At 39.9% G+C, this 20,056-nt stretch overlaps 1 protein-coding gene across 6 annotated transcripts in view; it reads left to right on the forward strand.

Moving 5' to 3' along the window:
* The window catches only part of LOC124644127 (E3 ubiquitin-protein ligase RNF38), a 72,537-nt gene that overhangs the window by 26,263 nt on the left and 26,218 nt on the right, over positions 1-20,056 (forward strand). For 2 of the 6 annotated variants that reach the window (XM_047183351.1, XM_047183352.1), the window contains exons 2-9: positions 9,502-9,683; positions 10,046-10,114; positions 10,717-10,787; positions 11,541-11,673; positions 12,633-12,702; positions 13,331-13,535; positions 14,608-14,694; positions 16,373-16,450. In XM_047183351.1, coding sequence (XP_047039307.1) covers positions 9,502-9,683; positions 10,046-10,114; positions 10,717-10,787; positions 11,541-11,673; positions 12,633-12,702; positions 13,331-13,535; positions 14,608-14,694; positions 16,373-16,450 — 895 coding nt within the window. The remainder of the gene's footprint in view (positions 1-9,501; positions 9,684-10,045; positions 10,115-10,716; positions 10,788-11,540; positions 11,674-12,632; positions 12,703-13,330; positions 13,536-14,607; positions 14,695-16,372; positions 16,451-20,056) is intronic. The other 4 variants (XM_047183354.1, XM_047183356.1, XM_047183353.1 and 1 more) reach the window with 3 other exon arrangements.

The following is a 20,056-nucleotide window of genomic DNA, read 5'->3' on the forward strand; positions in this document are numbered from 1 at the left end:
GCCAAATAATCGATTTTTTTGCTTTTGCCGATTTCGAGAAATCGTCAACAATGCTAGCTTCACCATAAGCTGGCATGGATTATAAGATAAAAGTAAAGGTAAAATAAACAAAATCACTACAAATTTGTTGCTAATTTGTTGCTGTATAACCAAAATAAATTTGAGGTGCAAAAATAATTTTTTTTTTCAAATAGAAAATTTTTATTTGCTTTGCGCGCTTGAATGTCAATTGTTTCATGAAAAAAATATGAAATAAATTTGTTGCTCGTCACAGAACTGTTCCTTGTCACTTAGAGAACCAGCAACTAAATAGACACCCGACGATTGGGTGTCTTGAACTTCGGTGACTAACAAACCGGCCATGCTGGCTTGAATGTCGATTTTTCCGGTGAAAAACGTTGAAATGAATTTGTTGCTCGTCAAAATTATCGAAATCGGATGACCCTAAAAGGCCATTCCTGTAACTTCCCGCTAGATACATTAAGCGTTCGAATGTTGCCGTTTGTTGCGATGTTTTTGAGCTCGTCAATTTATGAGAGCTCAACAATTTGACTTGTGTGTTATTTTGAGCTCTCCTATTTATTTAGTTGCTGGTTCTCTAAGTGACATTAATCACCTCTGTGACGAGCAACAAATTCATTTCAACGTTTTTCACCGGAAAAATCGACATTCAAGCCAGCATGGCCGGTTTGTTAGTCACCGAAGTTCAAGACACCCGATCAACGGGTGTCTATTTAGTTGCTGGTTCTCCGATCGATGCCTAACAGTTCTGCGAAGAGCAACAAATTTATTTCCACGTTTTTCACCGGAAAAATCGACATTCAAGCCAGCATGGCCGGTTTGTTAGTCACCGAAGTTCAAGACACCCGATCGTCGGGTGTCTATTTAGTTGCTGGTTCTCTGAGAGACATTAATCACCTCTGTGACGAGCAACAAATTCATTTCAACGTTTTTCACCGGAAAAATCGACATTCAAGCCAGCATGGCCGGTTTGTTAGTCACCGAAGTTCAAGACACCCGATCGTCGGGTGTCTATTTAGTTGCTGGTTCTCTGAGAGACATTAATCACCTCTGTGACGAGCAACAAATTCATTTCAACGTTTTTCACCGGAAAAATCGACATTCAAGCTAGCATGGCCGGTTTGTTAGTCACCGAAGTTCAAGACACCCGATCGTCGGGTGTCTATTTAGTTGCTGGTTCTCTAAGTGACAAGGAACAGTTCTGTGACGAGCAACAAATTTATTTCATATTTTTTTCATGAAACAATTGACATTCAAGCGCGCAAAGCAAATAAAAATTTTCTATTTGAAAAAAAAAAATATTTTTGCACCTCAAATTTATTTTGGTTATACAGCAACAAATTAGCAACAAATTTGTAGTGATTTTGTTTATTTTACCTTTACTTTTATCTTATAATCCATGCCAGCTTATGGTGAAGCTAGCATTGTTGACGATTTCTCGAAATCGGCAAAAGCAAAAAAATCGATTATTTGGCAACTAATTAGCAACAAATTAGCAACAAATTTTGAGCTTTTTTTTTTTAATTTTTGCCCACTTTGTACTGCCAGCTTTATAGAGCTGATAAAAAGCCGTAAACATATTGACATCAATATGTTTTTCAATACACCAAACTCATTAAAAATCAAGTATTTATTTATCAACAAAATGATAAGGTCATTAACATTACGTTTGTAACTGATTGTCGACTAGGAAGTGCTGATGAGTTTGACATTTCACAATCATTTAAATAAAACTACTTTTACGGATTTTATCGCGTTATATTAATATTATTTAATCCCGACGTTTCGGATCCTTTACAGCATCCATGGTCACGGGCAGACTAAGGTGTTGGTCGTCTTGATATATTAGTTACAAACAGCTACCCTACATTTTGTTGATTATTATTGACAATCCGATTCACGCAAAACGAGCTCACTGTATCCATAGGTCGAGCAGTTGTAGGCTTGGATTTTGATTTAATAGTTTCTATGATGGGATTCCAAGCAGGTGGTATGCACCAGCCATCTTCTCTATTGAAATTTGGATGTTTTTTAATTTCAATAGCCTCGCGAATCATCCTAGGTAGGAATCGGTTTTCTCTTGCAAGGACTTGTGGTTTATCAAATCTGATGTAATGCTGGGCCTTGTCTAGTGTGTGTTCACAAACTGCTGACTGTCTGGAACGGCAGTGTTTGACATCGGCGATGTGTTCTTTTACGCGGGTCCCTATGCTTCTTTTAGTTTGGCCTATGTAAGAGAGACCACAATCACATTCAAGCTTGTATACACCCGCATCTTGTAGAGGTATGTGACACTTGACAGGTGGTAAGAATTGACTGATCTTCTTCAGCGGCTTGAAGTAGGTTTTGATTGAAGCTCGCTTCAAGATGTAGCCAATCTTGTCTGTGACTCCTCTTATGTATGGAAGAACAGCAGGTAGACGCTCAACTGTGGCTGGTTTCACGCGGGTTCTGTTTTTGTAACTAATATATCAAGACGACCAACACCTTAGTCTGCCCGTGACCATGGATGCTGTAAAGGATCCGAAACGTCGGGATTAAATAATATTAATATAACGCGATAAAATCCGTAAAAGTAGTTTTATTTAAATGTCTAATATTCGCGTAAGTGTCAGAAATCAATATTTCACAATCATAATGAATATTGATAAAAGTACACCCGTTTGTATAGTGAGGCCGTGGTTCCGCGAGGTGAGTTCCTTATTTCGGTTAATAAGACTATCATTCAGGTTAATACTGATACGTCACTCTTTAAAGAGCTGAAACATCTGACAATCAGGACAGTCAGTGTGACGAGTGACAGGGAAAATCGAAGAGGATGACATATTGCGCCGACCACAAATAAAATTGGGAACAGGGCAGGAGGAAGAAGAAACATCTGACAATCAGTATTGTCTAGGGGTATAGGGTTGGCTGGGTAACTGGGTTGAGGACGTCAGAGAGGCAGTCGCTCCTTGTAAAACACTGGTACTCAGCTGCATACGGTTAGACTGGAAGCCGACCCTGATATAGTTGGGTAAAGGCTACGCAGATGGTGATGAAACGTCATTCTATGACTGTCACGCTTACGTAAGAAACTGTGATAGTAAGACACCATTTAATTATAACCAAACCATAACCAGCCGTATACTTGCCGCCCATTGGTCAAATTGGCGATATAACAACTGAAAATAGTTCGGTTATCATTATAGTTAAATGGCTAACTCACTCTTAGTAATGTTAACCTTTCAGAAAGTCATAACCATTCTTACCAAGAGGAATAGAGTTGCTCAGGTTTGGTCGAAGAGGTCAGATAAGCAGTCGCTCCATGTGGCACACTGGTAATCAGTTGCATCCAGTTCATAACCAGATTGAGGAGGTCAGATAAGCAATCGTTGCATGTGGCGCACTGATACATAGTCAGCTTCATTCAACTGGACTGGAAGCCGATCCCAACATGCTTGACAAAAGGCCACGCTCATCATGATATGCCGTATCTATCTCAATTTCTATTCCTATATTCTTTAACGCCTTAAAACTATCGTTGTAGACACAATCGTATCTATCTATCGAGTGTTGAAATCCATCGTTATCTTACAAATAGCAATCGGGCACTCTGTAACGTTTCCTTATCTCGGACACGCGATAGAAGCAATACTCTGAAGAATAGTTGAGGCAAGAATTACAAAAATGGTGCCTATAAACAATCGGGGCTTGAATGCGATACATTGATAAAGGTATGATACCTTTTTACTCGACCAAAGTCGGTGTAATTAAAAAAAAGTCATTTATTTATTTATTCAAAGTAGGCTGAAAATCAGCACTTTTTGAAGGTTCAATTTACAAAAGACAGCCCCCAAAACGCCCGCCCTTCACCACTTCCTATGTGTTTTTGACGACCTCGATGGCGCAATGGTCACCATGCCGGACTGCCGAACCTGAGGTCCTGGGTTCGATTCCCGGTTCGGTCGACATGTGTGTGATGAGCATGTTTGTTGGCCGTGGTCTGGGTGTTACAATATGTATTTATCAATATGTATATATGTAGCTATATGTAGTTTATCAGTTGTGTTAGCATCCATAACACAAGTTAATTAATAACTTACCATGGGGCTAACCGACCGTGTGTGAAAATGTGTCCAGACATTATTGTCCAGACATTAAGAAGAAGTGGAACAAACTCACCAGCAACACAATTCTGTCTGTATGGTTTGAGGAACCGTTGAAATACATAATTCGGCAAAACGTCGGTACAGATAGATCTACCTATATTTACTACTAGTCTATTTAATAAATGAATCCCTAAATCTCTTGCTGAAAATTAGAGGGGAGGTAGCTTAGACCCCGGGGAAAGACATATATAGAGGATAAGGATAGTTTCTATCACCATCCGTCTACGGGACGCAGGTGAAACCGCGGGCGGAAAGTAGTATAATAAATTATATATAGATACTATATACATATTATGTAGATACTTATGTAATAAGAAGGAGTTTTTTTACCTTGTTTTTACATAAATAAACTGAACTGATTTGACAAATGGTCAGCTATCGAAGATCGCAGACTTTGCGAATATATTTTCGGGTGTACCGTTTTCGATATAAAATATTACATAAATTGCGGTTTCGAAAGCGGATAAAAAGTTCAATGTATTTCAATATTGGCCCTTTATAAGGAGCAGGGAACGGGTTTTTAATCAATTTTGTTAAAACAACTTTCTTGGACTTATTTCGGTAAAAGAGAGCGGTTTTTATGTCCTACTAATGTTCTTATGTATGTGCGAAAGTTTGGAAGGATTTATGTATTTTTGGCACTTTTAATGTCCAAGCAAAAGCTTTTGACTGGATTTTCAGTAGTTCGAAGTCAAATTCAATTAACAGTATTTTTAAAGAAATAAATACCGTAGTACGATAAACTATAGGTCCCGGCTGTCTTTGGCAATCTTTACGGGTAGTCTAAAGCCAGGAATGACAACCAAACTTACCTAGGGATATTAGGTTGCCGGGTAAAGCTTGTGGCACATTATAGCAGCACCGCAACAGCACGGCTGCAGCACGGCGTCGCCTCGAATTAAGACTACGGCTAGCTGCCAGTGCGCCAACCACGCGCTGTCCGCTCGCCGTCGGTGCGCCGGCCGCGAGGTGTAAGCTTGCTGTCACCGCAAACTCAATATTATTTAAGACGATTATGATTGATGTTATGATCGAACACGACGTAATGACGTTGTTTCGCTGCCGGCTCGGAGTCGGCGTGCAATTAGCACGCCGTCGGCGCGCTGTACGCATCGCTTGCAGCACGCGGGCGGCGAGTCGAGTTGTGTGGAAGCGGCAAGCACGCTGACTGCTCGCCGTTGGCTTTTTCATATTGACATTACGAAATATAATATACACGATTTAATGCTCTAAATTGAATGACAACTTAAATGCTGGTGTGGAGCCGTGCTGTTGCGTTGCCGCTATAATGTGCCATAACCTTAACTGAGTTGATGAGGTCATATAGGCAGTCGCTCCTTATAAAACACTGATACTCCGCATCCGGTCAGACTAGCAGCCGACCCCAACATAGTTTTGAAAAAGCTAGGGAGGTGATAGTTACAATAACGATAGCTAATTTTGGACCCACCTGAAACTAGTTGAATTACAAACCCAATCACTCAAACATCATACAACACAACTATAGATATACAAAAATAACCCTTGTATATGCAGATAATCCTTTTATATGTATGAAGTTGTGGTGGCCCAGTGGGTAAAGAACCAACCTCTCGAGTATGAGGGTGTGGGTTATTCCATTCTATGTAAATTCCAGGTCAGGCAAGTACCAATGCAACTTTTCTAAGTTTGTATGTACTTTCTAAGTAATCTTAGACACCAATGGCTGATAAAAAGGTGAAGGAAAACATCTTGAGGAAACCTGGACTTTAAAGTCTGAAATCAGCAACCCGCATTGAGCAAGCGTGGTGATTAACGCTCAATCCTTCTCCGTGTGAGAGGAGGCCGCAACCCAGAAGTGGGACGATAAAAAGGCTGTAACAGTATGCAGATAAAACTTACATAACCACGGTCGGGTGCCACGCTAGCGAAAGCGTAGGGTGAAAGCCGCAATCGAAGCTTGTACACCACGACCCGACTTGACTTGCCTGTCCTATACTTGAGCTTGATTTTAAATCAAGTAGGAAGGAAGAGTCATTTGGTTTTTCAAGCTTGGCAGTACTAGAGTTCCGAAACTTGCTTGATTTTAAATTCTCTCTTGCCTTCACGGAACGCGGGTGAAACCGCGAAAAATAGCCAGTAGCTAGTAATGCTCTGAGGTTGTACTTGCGATAATCAAGCAGTATCTGAATAAAAACTATGTATAACTATATATAATAAAAACTATATCCTATTTTTAGACTAGACTAGCTACCGCCAACGGTTTGACCCGCGACTTGTGAGAACTACTTCGCACACCCATATTAAATCGTATATGCCTAAAGCTATCCCTAATATACGGGTTACTTACACTATAAGAATTTTTCAAATCGATTCAATATCTCCGATTTCAATAATCTCCTGAGACTTCTACCGGGGCTGCGGGATGGTACGAAATAGTTGCCGCGACCCTGATTCATAAAGGGCTCAGGTAGGAACTTACTGGGCTTAAGAGTTTGATACTGCGTCACGCTGCAAAAAAAAGCTGAGATTAGCATGGGCAAACAAACTATTCGATATTAGTATAGATTATGTCAATAGCTATATTTCAAGTGCATCTAACATAGATGTATTCTAAGCTTATGGAGGACTCGAAACAAAGACATATATGACGCGATATGACGACATAGATTGACCTACAGAGGCGTGCTACCGAAGGCCACGCGTGCCTTTGCGCAACATTTTATATATACATAGAGTTAGTAGTTTATGCGGAAATGATGCCTTGTGCTACGTAATAACCAAAAACTATACAAATAATGATGTCGATTACGTGCAAACGTCACATAAACCATCTACTAAGTAGTCCGAATAAAGTAAAGTTAATAAAATACTTACCGTCTTACCACAAAAACTTTTTAACGTCAGTTTAAGACTTGTCTAAAAAAATGTCAAATTATGACGTTGACATATGGTTCATTTTGGAGCCACATTTTTTTTAGACAAGTGTTAAACAGTGGTTAAAGTTTTTGTAGTAAGGCCATTATAGTTTATGTTACACGGGGATAGCCAGCTTCCTAACAGTGAAAGAATTTTGAAATCGGTTTAGTGTTTTCGGAGCCTTTAGGGTACACACTATAATATTATATTATATGTTATAGCTCTAAGCCATATTGTTACACCTATTTTATACATTGTGGAATGCAAATAAATAATATGAATATGAATATTTACTCAGTAGATTATGCGGAAATAATACCCTGTACTACGTAATAACCAAAATCTTATGCCTATTTATTTTATAAAGCTGAAGAGTTTGATTACTTGAACGTGCTAACCTACGGAATAGCAGGAATAGTTCAATATTGGTGAAATTGTTAGGGGAAGCTAGTATCTGTGAGTGCCTACCCCTCACAGGGTATAAATATGCGTAGTTGTGTTGTTTACTGGCCGATTCCGATATTATACTATCCGTTGATTTTCTTACCAGAGATTAATTTTGACTTTACATACTAAAGTTAACACAAATCAACAGATAGTTTATTGAAATCTACCTTAATTATTCTTGATACTGCGTACACATGAGTCGTAGGACCCCTCTCTCCATATTACAAAAGACACATACTACGTAGTTAACCAACGCAATTATGAAACAGAACCCACGAGGTTTGTTCGCTTGCAGTTAGTGACGTCATCGCTGACACGAGGAGCGTTTGTTGACAATGGTCTTTGTTTTAACCGTATACTATATTATATGTATATAAGATTCAATATCTTCATATGTTAGATTATTGCTCGATAAGGGTCGAGATAAGGATGGTTGTAAGATGTGGTTGCGTCTTGGGTGGGTGACTTCTCTTTGCATTGCGTGCGTTTAGACACTTCTTTTAACTACCTATCTATCGTATTGTGCCCCGTGTCCCGTGAAAATTTCTGGCCGGAAATTGCTACTCGGATAAAACAAAGCCTATGTTACAAGGGATGATGTAGCTTCTCAAAAGTGAAAGAATTTTTCATATCAGGAATTTTTCATCGTAAAAACAAACAAGCAAAAAATGTTTCCACTTCATTACACTAGTGTAGAGTAAAGATGCTACTTCGAATCGACCTGCTAAACGCAAGTGCAGTGACTACATTAAGTCGGTTGATAGCAGAGAGCAACTGTACGTGCTGCTACCACGGCAATCAAAAGCCATATAAATACATACTAGCCAGTAGTGCAGCTGCGGCCTTTTTTGAAGTTACTCAAAGTTACTGCAAGTGCTGGCAGCAGTTGAATTCAACTCGGTTCAACCTAGCGCCTTTAGGCGTTTACAAGGTGTAAGCAGCTTGCGCATGTTGAGGCACATTCGCAGGTTACATGCATTTTCAAAACGTGCGGGTCCAGCGACTCGCGCATGTACCAAAGCAAAATACCCACCCGCGTGCTCTTGTCACTTCCGCATGTTAACTTGCTCCAGTACATGCATCCTGAGAAAACCATAAGATCAACAACATACAAATTGTTCTTCCCTTCGTTACTAAAACTGTTTATTTTGCTTGACGGAGTTCTGGATACCGGCCAAGATCGGCAGGAACGTGAATATTATTTCCTTGTTAGATAAGAAGTTGGCACTCGATGGATAATACTGATTTGCTTTGCATATGGTTATTTGTCGAAAACTGTTCTTCATGTCTATCACCTGCCTAACTTTAATTCGATTCTACATGATCTTCGCATGCTGTTATTGTATGCATCAATACTGTAATACCACAATATTTTTCAAAAGAGTAACCATGGAGTTTCTTGCCCGTTCTTCTCCATAGGAAGCTAATTTTAGAATGGGCAACTAGAATCAAACTTAGTTATATTTTGGACGTTCATAAGTGCTTGTAAAATAAATGATTTGACTTTGACTTTTGGCTCAACTATGTTGGGGTCGGCTTCCAGTCTAAGCAGATGCAGTTGAGTACCAGTGTGCCACATGAAGCGACTGGTGGTCAGATATTCAGCCTTCAGGCTTCTCGTAACAACTGCCAAATTACAGCCAGGGTACACTAATTTAATGTGACTTCCGAAACTTTACTTAGCGAGTTCCTTATCATCGATCGACCCCGTGAAGCTGTTTCTGAGCCAAAAGCTACTTACTTTCATCTTACCTACCTACGCCGTAGAGTAGTTTTGTCACAACCTGACAAAGATAGTTTTGTAGTCAATTATTCTAAGTTTTCAATGTTTTAATCTGAATGTAAACGGCCTACATATGCCAACAAAGTGCTTTACAGTTTTGCAGTATTATTTTATGTCCGTAAATGAAACCACTTTTTTTTAATATCGTAACTCATTTCACAATCTCTATTCTTTATCTAACATCAAACCCCCTTGTTCCAGCGATGGCAGCAGTGCCGGCAGTCCGAAAGAGGCGTGCGTGGCCGCGTCCCCGCCCCCCGCGCCCGCGCCTGTCAAGCGGGATGTCCGTCACCATCACCAGCATGTGTCGCACCAGCATGGACCCCATGGACCTCATCAGCAGCATATGCATCATGAGCAGCATTCGAGGCCGTTGAGTATAGGTACGTTACTATTTTGTAAAGGAAACGGGGTGATATAGTTTACGCCAAATGTTTTTGCAATTCTGATTTAAGTAGTTTGACCTCAGATTTTAAATAACTGGTTGGCTATTTCTTGACTTCACAAAAGTAAAAAAAATACCTTATTAGTGAGGCTTCTAATGGACTAAGTTCAGGATTACTCTGTTATAAGGCGTGAGCTGTAGGTTTCATTTGGTTATGTTTAGAAGCTTTATTTATTCTGCTGTAAAATTTATTCAAACACAATATCTGCAAGAGTTTGATGATCTTCAATTTACAGTGGTTCTAGCAGTCCTTACTTCTATTACGTCCTTATATTTGATATGTACTAAATTGTCCGAAAGGCGGTGGAGCTGGTGGGTCACGGCGCGCTGAGCGTCGCGCCGCCGGTCCCTCCGAGCGACGCCGCACAGGTACGATGTGTTCCAAATGTCACGCTCAATAAGACACCCGGACCATTCCGTATATCGTCCATATATCATCTAGGGCCTTAACTTAGCCTGCCGAGGCTGAGGGATTGTTCGCGCGAGTTATCGCGGCCCTAGTACATTACAGCCAAGTATAGTGAAGCCTAATGTAACAGATGGCGCTAAAACATAGGCGCATAAACATAGTATCAAATCTCCAAAAGCGACCGTTCCAGAATACAAGCTAATTATACCGGGTATCAGGGTACCTAGATACTTAAATTAATTGAAGAGGTCGGATAGGCGGGTTGCGGTATTGTTCGAAAGAGTTACCGTGGCACTGGTACATAAAGGGCTTAAGAAGGAACATGATGGGTTTTAGTCAGTAAGAGTCTGACAATCCCTCACGCGGTTAACCCCAAACGAGAGGGGCCATTTGTTGATTTCCCATAATAAAAAGAGAGGTTGGACAAGCAATCGTTCTATGTAGAACACTGATTCTCAGCTGCATCTGTTTATACAGAAAGCCGACCAGATACCTAGAACAATGATATCAAATTCTCTAATACCGATAACATGTTAATGACAATATTTGTGTAACGTTTCAGAAATGCGCGTGAGTCCCGGAGGCGCGGGTCCATCAGCAGACCCGCCTCACATGATGCATCATCATCACATGGTGAGTAGACTGCTTTTTTGGAAGAACAAGCTGGGTATTGGAAGTAAAGAAGCTCTGAGCTTCCTCGAAGGGTCATTAATGCCATGGTATATTGAAAAGTAGGACAGGCCCGCAAACCTTTTTTGAGATGAGACCACTGCTCGAATTAGCTACAATTTTACTATAGAATTTCTGACAAATAAATAAGTAATAGTAGTAGTAGTAGTAAAAAACGCTAGAAAAATAAGGACACTTAAAAAGTTTTAGTTGATATCTTCTGGGTCCATCATCATATCAGTTTGACGGTACCTTATTGCCGTATATTAGGTGTGGGGAGAAATAAATGACACACGACTGTTGCGATTCACGCAGACATTTATTCTGATTATGTTCCTAACAATTACAATAATATGTACCCCACTTCAACATATTATTGTATTGTCATCAGAACTACATACAGCTGCCAACTTCCATGACGCTACGATCCTTGGAAAATGGTTAAATTAGTTACCTTAGATTCCATTACATAGTTACATACACGTCGACCTAATAAAAGCGTGTTAAAAACCAAACCAATGCCAAAAAATGCGTTATGGAAAGCTTTGATGGAGCAGATTTCCATTTTTTTTTTTCTTAGCCCTAACTGTCCCACTGCTGGGCAAAGGCCTCCCCGTTTTGTCTCCACACCTCTCGATCCTTTGATTGTTCGCACCAGGTCGCCATCTTTTCCGGGGCCTTCCTCATCATCTAACATTCTCATCTCTCCATCCACAGGACACGAACCCTCTAGAAGGTTCAGTGGAATCGATGGTGAGCGGAGCCGGATCCTCGGATGGGGAACTGTCCTCCAAGGCCGGAGACAGCCCTAGCAGGAAGAGAAGGCGTATATCCAGACATTTGTCATCAGGTATGTCTTGTCAGGAGGATTTGTGGAAACTAACGTGTAAGATCTTGTTAGGTACACTGAAGGATTGTTCGAAAGAGCTACCTCGGCTAAAAGTAGGAACAGAAATGCATTTAAGTCACTAAAAGTCAGAAACTCTCGCTGCATCCACTGCGGGATGGTAGTAAAAAGGGCGTGTACTCACGATAATCTACAGACAGCCCTAGGTCCTAGACCTACCTCTATAGGCAGGTGAACTAATTATATTGGTGAGGCAGTGAGCGAAACAGAAGATTCTCAATCCAGTGGGAGACAGGTTGCTCTTAAATTAACGATATTCAAAATATGTGCAACTAGTGACCCGCGGCACCCGCTTCGCTACGTATAAAGTCCACCATTTTGTTAGAAAATATGTCATAAATGAAGAACCGCTCGATCGATTTTGTGCAAACTTCACATAAACCATCTACTAAATCGTTCGAACGAAGCCTTAACATTTGGTTTGGATAGGTGAGCCGGTTCTTGAGTTATGAAATTACATAGAAAACTGGCATAAGAACTTGCATATAATTGAGAACCCTACACTAATACCTGAGAGGTCGTATTCTCATATACTGCTTGCTTTCAGGAACAACTTCATGTATATTACAATTAGTCTAACATCTAAAACTATGTCTGATTGGATTTATATATATTATTTAGACGATCTCTATGGCGCAATGGTCACCAAGCCGGACTGCCGAATCTGAGGTCCCGGGTTCGATTCCCGGTTCGGTCGACATTTGTGTGATGAGCATGCTTGTTGGCCGTGGTCTGGGTGTTACAATATGTATTTATAAATATGTATATGTGTAGCTATATGTAGTTTATCAGTTGTGTTAGCACCCATAACACAAGTTAATTAATAACTTACCATGGGGCTAACCGACCGTGTGTGAAAAGGTGTCCCGACATTATTTATTTATTTATTATGACAATTTCAGGAGAAAGTAACGTGTCGGTATCGGCGCCCGCCGTCGAACGACGCACTCCCAGACACCATTATCAACCACCGTGAGTATATCTATACTTTCTCTTTTATATATCAATGTCTGATTCTCTGTGATCTACCCTTATGGTGCCTCTACATGGTACAAGTAGCTTGCGCATGTACCAAAGCAAAATATCAACCCGCGTGTTCTTGTCACTTGCGCATGTTAACTTGCTCCAGCTACGTGCACCGTGTAGAAGCACCCTCAGTGGTGTTGAATCGAGTCCCAAAGGCATGGCGGCTATTTTCTCTAAGGAGATCAGCCAACTGCACAGGACATATTATAGTGCACGAGCATTTGCTTGGACACAGGTGCACTTACGACACGATTATTCATGATCCTCATAAAGTTTGGGAAAGATATGAGACTATTCATGTGGTTACGGTAAACTCTTACGGAATAGTTGTATATTCTCAGACTAGGTCTATTTCTTGGCTCGTTGAACTACTCACTAATTCAGCTAAGTAATTTTTGGAATGAAGTTTAACCTACAGAATCAAGAAATATTTAAATTATAAGGGTATTGGGTTGCCCGGGTAACTGGGTTGATACTCAACTACATCCGGTTAGACTGGAAGAAAAAGGCTCGGAGGATGACATGGAATTTGACGAAAACTATCGCAAACTAAAGCATCTTCACACATCCACAGCCGGCGGATGCGCTACGTGAACAACGGTGCAGGCGCGTGGGCGGAGCGACTGCTAGAGCCTCACGCTCATCAGCCGCATCCCGCTCATCCCGCCCACCCCGCGCATCCCGCCCATCCCGCGCATCCCGCCCATCCGGCGCATCCCGCCCATCACACGCATCATGCGCATCCCCATCATACGCCGCTGTTGCTTGATATTAACCAGGTAAGGATAATTATGTGAGGGTAACTTGATATTAACCAGGTAAGGATGATTATGTGAGGGTAACTTGATATTAACCAGGTAAGGATGATTATGTGAGGGTAATCTAAAAATAAGTAACTATAATAAAAGCTGTATAATAATGGCGTCCACGGCCGATTTCGGCCACGGCGGCTGTTCTCATTTAAGGAGATCAGCCAGCTGCGCAGGACATATTATAGTACACGAGCATTTGCGCAGACACAGGTGCACTCACTATTCCTTCACTCTCATAACCCGATGGGACGGCAATCCGACACGACCGAAGAGAGATCAGGCGCAGGACCGACATTTACGTGCTCTCCGATGCACGGGTGAATCAATCACCAACTTCCAGACTACAGGCTGCTTTGTGAAAGTCTAAGAAAACCCACAAAGCGATTTCGGCCCGACCCGGGAATCGAACCCGAGACCTCGAGCACAGCAGTCGCGCTTGCGACCACTAGTAGTAGTAGTAGTAGTAGCTGTATAACATATAAATGAACAAATGGGAGGATTTTTTAAATTATACAGGGTGACAAAGTTATTAGTGTAGTGTTTATTAGTGTTTTCGTCATCATGTGTAAGAGTAATGTACTAGTGTATTGGGTGTAAAGGATTTGATATGTGTTCTGTATTACTTTATAAAGTCTTGTCCAAATTATTGAAATACTTTTTCGAGCATCCCAAGTTTTTACAAGATTATTGCCGAATATTCTATTGTATAGACTACACATCAATCTATCTCAATCTGCCAAATTTCTTCAATAGATTTTCAACTTTATCCCAATAGTGGACGGTCACTGTTTGATCGATTCGATTTCACAGATTCGGATAGGATGATTTGCCGCCGTCGGTATATCAAATTAACTAAAATGTGGTAAAATATGTTTGATGTACACAAATTTGAAGAAACTTTATTTTTCGTGTAATACATTTATTGGGGACAGTTAAAGCCTACCTTTGGGTTGTGTAACCGTTGAGCCGGAACGCGGCTAAATTCTACTAAAGCGGTAGTGCGAGATGTATGTAAATACTTATATAATGGCTTCACCAGATGTCAGTACGTGGCACGCGGCTGGGCGCGCTGGGCGGCGTGGGCTGGCATCCGCACGCGCACCGCGACCACGCGCAGCGCACGCAGGTACGCGCGGACACGCGGACACGCGGAACATACGGGACGGATGCGCAACGAGATGTAGGCGTAGGATACGAAGTTGGGAGTCGTTTAGATGGGATAGCGTGTTGAAAAGAATAAACTGGTTGTGTTTTAAGTCGGTTTGGAACGAATATTTTTACATGATAAGGAAAATTGGCAGATCGCGGCTTTCTATAGCTTGTTCCGCTGTCTCTTTTGCACGCTCGGTTCAAGAAGAACGTGATAATCAGTTGAATTTTCATTACGTGAAGCGTAAAAGCGTCAAATATGTTAACAATGATTTGGTTGGAGATAGGACTTCTTCCAGTAGATATGAATCTTTAAATAACAACGGACTCCTTAAAAAAATGCAATTTTAGATATTCATAACAAAATCATTATCGTTTCCTGTTTCTTATAAAAATAAACACAACGTTTTGAGTTCGTATCCAGTTTTATCAATATCAGTTTAGTGTAAACCAGAATTTTATCTACCTCAAATTAAGTTTAGTACCTAAATATGAGTTTGGAAATCTTCAACTAAAATGTACTTTATAATTTCAGTTTGAATATTAAGTATGTACAGGGTGATAAAAAATATACCAATTTTTTTTTGGTTTTCGCCATGTCTCCGTTGCGTGTCCCGAACGAACAACTTAATGAAAACAAATTTCTTTCAGTGTTACCAATTAAGAAACATATTTTAACGAAACAAGTCTATTAGGTACGATTAGGACAAAATCTTCAAAAGCTAGCGTTGCATTTTAATTTTTTACACTTTAAAAACAAAATACATTATGACTTTTCAAACAAAAGACACTTGGACCAAACATTTGTGTTATAACCACAAATGTTTGTACCAATATTCACCAAACACATGACGTACATAATTTTAAACACATACAAGAACACATATCTAGGTATATATACCCGTATCATCACAATATACTGAGTTTTACATGTGTGCGTTCACACACACTCTACCAAGTGTGACGTAACTTGTAAGATTCAAAAATTTATAAATTCTATGTTATATTGTCAATCTGGGCATAGCATATATTAATGATTAATATAGGCCACGGAGTAAGAAAGATGAGCGGAGATGCCATAATGCAGGTAGGTCAGTTCTTCTAGGTCAAATTCGTACGGTGGGCATGACCTAAACGATCAGTTACGAGTGAAGTAACGAGGCGTTCGGGTTCTTTGAGACATCTGTCAACGATTATAGGTATTACAAAAATGCTAGGGCGGAAACAGTAACGTTCCTCGTCCCCCGTTCATTTTCCGTTATGGCACCTCCGCTAGTCATTTTGTTCTCCATGATATAGGCACACTCAATACTACCTAGGTTAAATTTGTAAAATCAACATGTATTTTTAATATGATGTTAGTTCTAAAGTATATAAGTTAAGTTACTTTTAAAGGCGATCGAACCGAACTTTGCGTTTGTTTTTCCATTTGTCACGTCATCATCTGAGTTTTAAGTATTTGCTAATTTGAAATTGACAGTTACTTAAACGATATTCAGCCAAAATACGCTAGTTGTTCCTAATCTGAGGATTTTTTTTCTTCTAAAAATATTTTTGACACAATTTTGGGGTGTATAAAATATCACTTGATGACGCGACACCCCCGCACGTTCGGTTCGGGCGCCCCCGTGCTGAGGGCAGTGGGTGGGCCGTAGGTGGCCGCGGGCGGCGTGGGAGCGCCCGAGCTCTGGGGCGCCGCCGTGCTGCCCCCGCTGCCGCACCTGCGCTACCAGGTATACAGGCGTTGTACACGCGTTTTATTGTATGCGCAACCGTTGCGCAAGGTTGCTCATATTTGCGCATCTTTTGCGCAAAGTTCTGCTAAAGGGTTTGATGGCTCCGATACGATTAGACGCTTGGATTTCCGCTTTTTTCGTCTTTTGGTGATAAGTTTTGTTATTGTGGTCATTGGTGTATGTTTAACCCCTTCAATTATTTTGCTTTTACACATTTCCTTAATAGAAGAACTAATTATTATGTGCCATACAACAGAAAAACGCTTTGAATTTTAATATCCTAAAAAATAAGACACTGTCATTGTATGTTATATTAGCACCATGTGAGTCTTAATTTTAAAATATATTGTAATAAAAATAATTATAAAACTAACTATGAATATATCATTGCTTCTATAGAACTAATTTTACCTTGCTTGAAAACCAAATAACTGAAAAGCATCTAACTAACCTCACACAGATCAATTGAAGGGGTTAAAAATGTTATTTAAACGTTCAGAAAGCTTGTTAAATTGTATTGTAAATAACAATAAATCGTATCGGAGTGGGTTACAAAGTTTCTTGTCATAAACTTATTATTGAACGCGTGCATGAAACCTAACACAGTACTTTAGCATATCGTCGAGGTAAAAGTAACAATTTTACATCACATTACTTCACGGAGGTGGCTTTATAAGCTTTTTTATGGCAACCAAAGTATATAAAACTTGTTTTAATAGCATTCCTATGGATTTGTGGTGATTGTCATTCTTTAAATATCTTTGTATATTTTATAATTAGGACTTTTATGTGTCATCTCCATTTGACGATAACTGTAAGTCAAGTCCAGAGCATTCACCTTCATAATTACACTGTATTGTGGTTAATATTTGTCTAAAAGTTGCTTAACCTTCGTGTATGTGATGTATAGTTGTTATAAACGTCTCGTGGGCACGAGTTGTCTCCGTTCCGCTGCGTGATGGTCCCTATGATGGCGCTGGCTGCCAGCCCCGCTTTACCACTGTATCTCTAGTGATGTCACGGTGACTAATATACACACAGACACCCACAGTTAAAACTAGATTAAAAATCTTTATTAAATTGTTAAAAATCTTCCGTTTAGACCAAGGACTAAGCTAACATTTTTTTTACCTTTACTCTTTGAAAATCATGAGTTTATTTTTTTACTGACGCCTTAAAATTGTTTAAAAAGGTGGAATAATCACAGTCCATTCAAACCCTAACTTAAAGTCATTTATTCAAACTTGGCTGTAAGACTGCACTTTTTGAATGTCAAAATTTACAAAAGACACCTCATATGTGTTTTTGCTGGGAAGAAGAAGTGGCAAAACAAACTCCCCAGCAACACTATAGTATTCTTATACACATTTAGCTTCTATCTTTGGATTGGTTTTCCAATTTGTTAGTCATAAAATATAATCTACTAGCGCCCGCCCGAGGTTTCACCCGCTTCCCGAGATAGTGACAAAAACTCTCATGTCTTTCTTCCGGGTCTAACCTATCTCCTCTCTTATTTTCCGTTTAATCAGTTCATCTGTTCACGCTTGATGGCTTAACCTAGGGATATAAGGTATCATTTTTATTCCATGTATTACATATTTTTTACACAAAAATAATATAGAGCTTGTTTAAGTAAAACTCGTGTTGTGTGTGTGTTAGCCCCGTGTCAATGGTTTGGTACTACTCTAAGCTTCAGGTTGTTGGGTCGGCTTGACGATACGCTCGCCCCGTTAACTTTATCATAGTGTTCATTATATAAATACTTTCTATTAGTTGTTGTTACGCTTTTTATATGTACACTTTTGGGATCAGAAAAGACATGTCGGTGTCTGGGGATATAAATATGCCAGTATTTTTACAATTTACTTTTATTTACTCTATTAGTCTATTCAATTGATTCAAGGCTTTCCAATGGTATTTACATTTTCTCCCTTATCCGCTATTACTATTTACTTAACGGGTTGCTTTTTAACTCACAAATGTGTCCAGTTTAGCTCAGTTTATGTCTAAAGTGTTATATAAAAAGCGTGTCAATACCACAATCTATATAAATGTAAGCATTCGTCTCCACCGCGCTTGGTTTGACAATAGTATGTTACTTGACTCTCTCGATGTTACGTCGGCCCGTCGTAGTTGGGGATGCCCTGGTATTGTCACTTTTTTCTTTATTACCCCTTACATTTTAAACTTGAATAGAATACTAGAATTTGGCAGGGTATGTTCAAGTAATAAAAAAAATGCACTGCAGTCCTTGCACTGGCGATTCAGAACCAAATACGATGTCCTAGAATCGACAGTTAAGTATGATGATCTGATATGAAACACTTCAAACCCTCAGGTTTGTGACAGTCTCTGTCAAGTTTTCAGTCATGTGATAAGAACACTTGGCACGAAAATAGTGTTTTTTTAAGCATTGTATTTTATGCCACTGAAGGAAAAATAAATGACTGCATTCCGTGTTCTCATCCAATTTTATATGATTGAATGGAATTTCTTTATCCTAATTCAATTCAGTTCTGATCCAAAATCGACTTATCCTAGAAAAGAAAAGTGACATACACAGGGTGTTTCCTGTCGGGCCCCACAGATACTTGTACATGGTGTACGCACTATATGCATGCCCAGATGGTCCGGTGTTCCAGGGAGCTAGGCAGTTAGTGGCTTGTATTGTGTCGCTTAGATTTAACTGGAGCCTTCGATACTCTATAAGATACCTTTTTCTATGTACCGGACGATGCTCTGATTTAAAAAAGTCCAGTAAATTTCACTCACTCCCTCCTTTGTGTCGTCACTAAGGAGTGAGTTAAGTAATCATTAAATGTCTCTGAGTGCGGGGGTAAATGACTGTCAAATCGTACTGTAGTATGGTTGACGTTTTTGAAAAGTCCGCCATATTGGATTCTTCAGATATGACGCAATTTGTGTATGAGCTTAACAAAGTCGAAAATACTGAGAGAGAAACTCAGGATTTGAGCTTTTAACGGCTCAGTAAGGTAATGGCATATTTATCTGATAATTTTACAGTTGCTAAAGTCAAATTGAGGGTATTCTTTAAGGTATTCAGAGCATCGTCTGAGCTAAATAACGCGGGGGCGGTACTAATATAGTTTAGGCTTACCATTGATAGTCTTAATTTGAAGCGAGACGTTCAAAATGAGCTAAAAAAGTTAATAGTAAGCCTATAACACGCTCAAACGAACACACACTTGACGCTTGAACACTTTTGATAACCTATTTTATTCCTTACTCGAGCTTACTAACACTTGCGTTTTAGAATGAAGTATTTGGTTGTTTTATCTTAATGATTTAAATATAAAAATGCTGCCTTTTAAACTGCTGTCATTTGAACATCTTTGGCAGTCGTTACGGGTAGTCGGAAGTCAGAAAGTCTGACAACCAGTCTTGCCAAGGAGAATTGGGTTGAAGAGGTCAGATAGACAGTCGCTCATTGTGACACACTGGTACCCAGCTGCATCCGGTTAGACTGGAAGGCAACCCCAACATAGCTGCGAAAAGGCTCGGCAGATGATGATCTAAATATGCTACCTAAAACACTGTTTACGTTTAATGCAACTTATGTATGTAGGTGAAAAAATCCTTTTT

The sequence above is a fragment of the Helicoverpa zea genome, chromosome 29 (genome assembly GCF_022581195.2).
Source record: "Helicoverpa zea isolate HzStark_Cry1AcR chromosome 29, ilHelZeax1.1, whole genome shotgun sequence".
Lineage (NCBI taxonomy): Eukaryota > Metazoa > Arthropoda > Insecta > Lepidoptera > Noctuidae > Helicoverpa > Helicoverpa zea.